This window comes from Halyomorpha halys, unplaced genomic scaffold (genome assembly GCF_000696795.3).
Source record: "Halyomorpha halys isolate HHAL.00 unplaced genomic scaffold, Hhal_1.1 Scaffold723.1, whole genome shotgun sequence".
NCBI classification, from domain to species: Eukaryota; Metazoa; Arthropoda; class Insecta; order Hemiptera; family Pentatomidae; genus Halyomorpha; species Halyomorpha halys.
In genome coordinates this window covers 157,104-163,121 of record NW_027110197.1, presented here as the reverse complement: position 1 = coordinate 163,121, position 6,018 = coordinate 157,104, and the positions used below count along the sequence as shown (strand labels likewise).

The following is a 6,018-nucleotide window of genomic DNA, read 5'->3' as shown; positions in this document are numbered from 1 at the left end:
TATGTTTGAAGGCATAATTGACCAATACTTGGTATGATTATCATGAGTTTTGTTTGAATTCAATAAACTTCTTGGAAAACACCCTGAAAGTATGATCAAGTTGATTGTTTTCAAGTCACTCAAAAATGCTAATTGGGCTCAAAGTTCAAATTACCCCCAAGGACTTGTTAATATGTGAACAACTAAACCTATATGAGATAAATTGTTTGTTTTGCTAACTGTTCTTCATGAGTTGAAGCCAGATATTTAAACACAGAGTGAATTGAAAAGTAAGCATTTCACTAATTTGTCCCGGTAAGTTAACATCACAGTTCATCATGTGATAAAGTTCAGTATTTTTTTTAAAATAGTTTTAAAACAAACTGTTATTTTACAATAATTTTAGGTTTTCAAATATTATTATTTATTTTAAAGAGGAACTGTTTATTACAAGAAAAAGATATATAATTAGTATTATATAAGTAATATTATTTTTAATATGTATAAAACGTATAGTATTTAAGCATTTTATTTTAAGTACAATTTAGGAGAATGCAAAAACAATATATTTTACTTTCTCTAAAAAATCCAATGGGTAGTTCGTTTTTCACGAATAATTTGTTAAATTACAAACTAAATAAATAATATTTTCTGAATTCACCTCACACTTTTTCGGTAAACAGTGAAAAAAAAAATCAAATGCATTTTTTCTTTTGTGATTTTTCTCTTTATGTTGGTTAAAATAAACAGTATTTAAAAAATAATTAGTATAGTTTCTTTTCAACAGATTTTATGGAAATGTGTCCCTTACGAATTTATTGTTTTGTTTTTTTAAAGTGAAATTCAGCATCACTATTTGGTTCTAGATTGATTTAACAAGATATAAACAAGAACAATATTTTTAGAAATAGAAAAATAAGACTGACAAATATAAATGTGGATTTTAGTTGTTTTTCCTCAATATTTGCAGTTTTCCTTGGATCTCTTTTAAAATTAACTTGTTACTTAGTGAATTATCTAGTTTTTTACTAAAGTAATTAATTAATTTCTCACATTCAAAAAAGAATTTCTTGTCATAGTAGTGATATCACCTTTTATTTAAGGATTTGAACCATTGATTGCAGGTTATATGTATGTTATTAAATATTTAGGAGATTTGAATACTAAAAAAAAGTGATAGTCCTAGTGCCTTCAATAGGAATAATCTAATAAGTTTTAAATATACAAAGATATAACATAGTAAAACTGAACTCACCTATACTATAAGTCTCCTATAAAATGAGAATGAGTATACAGGTGCATTGATAGTCTACGATTGGGAAAAGTAATCAAGGTGTAATTTATACCTGGAAAATAATTAAATATAAATATTTGTATTATAGTTCTGTCCTAATCACAATAAAACTGTATTATGGTTCTGTCTTCATTAATTGGTAAATTAAAAAAAATATATAATTTCTAAATAATTTATATAAGATTTTAATGAAATGTTATAACTTCATATTATAGGATTTTGATGAGATGGAATTATACTGGAACAGGAAAAATTTAGCAGATGTTTGGACATGGCCACATATATTTTGGTTAAACATTTTCGGGTGGTGGGGGGAAGAGGCTAAGACAGAATTTGGAAGGAAGTGGCTGACCAGATTTAGATCTCTCTCAATAGTGTACTTTGCATGCTTAATTACTTCAATGATGATCCAGGTATATATTAAGTTTGCTGAAGGAGACATCATGCAAAATCTCTTTACCATATTTGCATCTGGACCTGGCATGGTTGGAATCTTCAAATTTTTTGATCTTGTTATACACCGAAAAATTCTTAAATCAATCATGGGTAGGCTTTCTGGTAAGAAATTTAGAATGTCTGTCATAAATTGTAAAGATTTACAATAAATTAATAGAAATTATGGCTGTATTCAATATTATTAACAATGTTTGCTTATAAGGTTAATATTAAAAATAAAATGAATAAATCTTTCTGTTTGGGCTATAGTACAATAGTTTATTTTTTTATATACGTAGCAAATATCAATATTTATTTATTTATCATTTCAGGATTGATATCAGAAGTTAATGATCCCATTTTAAACACTATGACAAGAAAAGCTTTCAAAAAGACTTGGATCATCTTTTTATCAACATTATTAGTATTTGATTCAGTTGTACTACACTGGGCTCTTAGGCCTATTATCGCTGCCATTTTACACAAAGAAAAGACAAGAATCATCGAGAGTTGGCCAGTGTTCCTCGATACATGGACACAATTCTTCCTTTCATACCTTTTTCAAGTACCTGGAGTCATATTACTTGGTCATAGCTTTTACATTTATGACAATTTATATTTTTGTACATCAGATGTTATTCTCTGTCATTTTGAAATTTTAAAACACAAACTGAATCGACTTGTATTAAATGAGAATGAAAAATCATCCAAAGACCTTGTTTCATGTGTCAAATATCACTCAGCTATTCTAAGGTATTTTCCTTTTATAATGGTCTTTACAATTATTTTATACTGGTTACAATAAGCCCACCTTAAGGTTATTATGTTTACCCTCTTATGATATGAGGAACATAGCTCAATCCTACTACGATTTGTTGTTAGAAAATTTAATGAATAATTATATGATTTAAATCTAATTGATCATCCATTGGAATCACTTTGAGAATTAAGTGGTATTCTGATGTAATACGAATAAACTCCACAGGAACTTATTCAAAATCTAATTAGGTCAAAAATAAAACATAATAAATCTAAGAGTAGTTATTTCTACCTCTTATTCAAAGTTGAATTTTGGTTTGAAGGCAACTAAAAATTATAACTTTTAAAAAAAAATTGTTGATAGGTTTTAAGTTTCAGAATCTAATTTTCTCATAATTCATAACACAGTATCGCGACAATGTTTAAGTAATGAGCGCAAAAAATTACATATTCTTGTTTTGTTTTTTTTAATTTTCCAGAAACAATTTTATAAAATAAAGTCTAACAAACACAAGTTTATGGCTCAGAGAAGTAAAAAAGGTTAAGAGATACATACATTATTCACAATGAGGAAGTTAAAAGTAAAACAAAATGATCTGTTTTAGTCTCCAGGAAAGTAGCTATATTTACATTTGTTACTTAAAATTGAAAATATAAGCTCGTCTATTTATTGTAAAATATTTAATTAATTAATTATTTATGAGACATTAATTAATTATTGTTTGAAAACCAGAGTTAAAAACCAAAAGGATCTTCCTATAAAGTAGGCTAATAAAATTATTTTCAAATTATTGTTTTTTAGGAAAATTAAGGTAAGATTCAATTATATATACAAATGATTGACCATAACTGAATTTGAAGTAGATGGCCAGGGGTGCGTTCAAGAATGAACAAAGTCTATAGTTATCAACAATTTGTTTGCCTATGTTTCGCCCCATCGGTATACTTTGCAGGGCACCATCAGGGCTAAAAAATATATATAACAACTAAAAATATATTGACAATGTAAGAGAATAAGATGATTTATTATTGTCACCTTATTCTTTTACATTATCAACATATTTTTAGTTGTTTTGTATCTTTTTTAGCCCTGATGAAACCCTGTAAAGTGGTGCAAAATGTTGGAAAATAAATAGTTGATAGCTATTTTTCATTCCTTCTTGACCACACCCCAGCCATCTCCTTCATACAGAAGGTAAGATTTTGAGTTTGGCATCCTGTAAAATATTATTATACATTAGATTATTGCCTGAATTAATTTGTTGGCCGACTTAACTTGAAGTCTGTTTAGGTTTTTTATATTTTTTGGTGAAAATCATTTAGTGGAATCAGTAATATTTTTTTCTTATTCTTCAGAAAAAAACAATCAAATTGATTGGTATATAATAATCTTGAAAAAAAGTGAATACTTTAAGAGATACGCACCAACAATTTTTAATTTTGTTCATAATTTTTTTTTTTTTACTGGAGAAGTCGAGGATTTCAGTAGCTTTTAACTTTCCCATGATGATATGGAACATTTTGAAAAAACAGCATGTAATCAGTCTAGTAATTGAAAAGTTTGTTGTGGATCAACATTCAAACCATTTTCTTTATATACAGATGAGTGTATTAGTGGACATAAAAATAATATATGTAAATTATAATATATGTAACCTCTCTTTTTTTTCTTTTTTAAGTGTTTGTAATGACTTCAGGGATGCTACATCTAAAGTAATAATATGGCAGTCTATAAACACCGTTATCATGCTTTGTACAGGAATCTTCATTTTGACATACCTGGTTTGACTAAAATTAAATTAGCTGATGCAATTTATATTAAATTATTGATAAAATAAACTTGATATTTTAGGGAAAAAATATAAATTCAAATGCTCTGATGAATTTAGGAGAAGTATCTTTTACATTATGTACTTGTCTGTATTATTACTGTTGGTTCAGCAATGAAATTACATTACAGGTGAGATCCATAAATATAAATATATATATAAAATATATATATATATATATATGAAAATATTACCTTAAGTATCAAAGATAGAGGAAGTATTGAAATCAATCACAAAATGTTTTTTTGGATCTTACTTAATTAAATATTTTAGGATTCCTTAAATTAAAACAGAACATTTTTAAAAATACTTCAATACCATGTCATGATTCTCTATAAGCACTCCTCATTTTCCTAAACTGGTACACCTTTTTGAGTTAGTGTTTGAGTTTGTAGAAGTGAATACAAATTCTTTTGGATTTAGCGTATAAGCAGTCATAGACAATTCATCAAGAAATCACAATACCTTGTGTTGGCTAACTGACCTTAAGCAATTTTTAGGGTTTCAATTGTTTTAGATCATAGATAAATTATTTCAATTCTGGTGTTTTTTTTTTAGTTGACTACTAACTCTGATTGGTCAATGAGAAACCAGAGAAGCAAGTTTTACTAAATAGTAGATCAAATATACATGAACATGTTCCAAGCTTTAACTTCTTATTTTTATGGTCATAAAAATATTAAAAATTCAAATGTATTACTCAATAAAGAAAAGCCTAAGTAAGATAGGTTTATCTAGTACTTCAATGTTTAAATCTTGAAATTTTTGAAAAAAAAATAAATAAAAGACTAAAATGATTAAATACATTATTATTACATAATTATTTTTTCTTACCACAAAATATGACAAATCATACAAATAATACAAATACTATTATATTTAAATACATTTATAATTAATTTGAACTTATTTATAAATATTTATCTGAAAGTTCATGTATTTCTTGTATTAAAATTTGTATATTATAGTGCACCAAAGTATCAAATGCAGTGTATATGACTAATTGGATAAGTGCAAAATCTTCTGATAAAAAGATTATGTTAATCACAATGACAAGAGCAATGCATCCAGTCATGTTTGGAGGAATAATGCAAATAAATCTGAGTACCTTTATTAATGTAAGATTTTCATTAATAAAGATATAAATGGTTTTTTTTTTGGTTTTTTTTAATTTGGATTCATTTTTTTTTTTAGGTTTTAAAGACCACATTTTCATTTTACAATTTTTTAATAGCTGTTCAAGTAAGTTCAACAAAAAATGAATGAAAGATGCATAAATATCTCATGCTATCCTCATAAACTTTCTCTACTAGTTAAAGAAGAATTGAGGAAAATTTTATTATAGTTTAATGAAAAAATAAATGTATTATAGAAATTAGAAAAATCTTGTAAGTAACCTGATTTTGTTGAAAAAAAAAATCAAAAAAATGATCAATTAGTTTATCTGGAGAAAATCTTGTAAGTAACCTGATTTTCTGCAGATAAACTAATTGATCATTTTTTTCTGTTAAAAATAAAAAATATTAGTTTTTTTACGTTATCTATTTATTTTTAATTGAAAGATTAGTATTCAGATTAAAAAAAAAAAATCATTCAATAAAAATGTGTTTTTCAAATCTACCTGGCTCCTCAATTAATCCTTCCCCCTTATTTATATTCACAACATAAACAAATATTAATATAAAAGGAATATGGTCCGGGTGCGGTCAAGAAAAACTCAAA

General features: G+C 26.0%; 1 protein-coding gene across 2 annotated transcripts; it reads left to right on the top strand.

Moving 5' to 3' along the window:
- The first annotated feature begins 243 nt into the window (after positions 1-243).
- On the top strand, positions 244-5,740 carry LOC112210091 (odorant receptor 49b). Of its 2 annotated transcripts, none has more exons than XM_067048347.1 (7): positions 244-294; positions 1,489-1,819; positions 2,041-2,461; positions 4,147-4,249; positions 4,320-4,427; positions 5,265-5,414; positions 5,491-5,740. In XM_067048347.1, the coding sequence occupies exons 2-7, from the start codon at positions 1,501-1,503 to the stop codon at positions 5,560-5,562; spliced, it is 1,173 nt and encodes a 390-aa protein (XP_066904448.1). In that variant the 5' UTR covers positions 244-294; positions 1,489-1,500; the 3' UTR covers positions 5,563-5,740. The 2 variants fall into 2 exon arrangements, with proteins under 2 accessions (XP_066904448.1, XP_024214129.2); XM_024358361.2 differs by having other exon boundaries at positions 1,489-1,831.
- Positions 5,741-6,018: the final 278 nt, after the last annotated feature.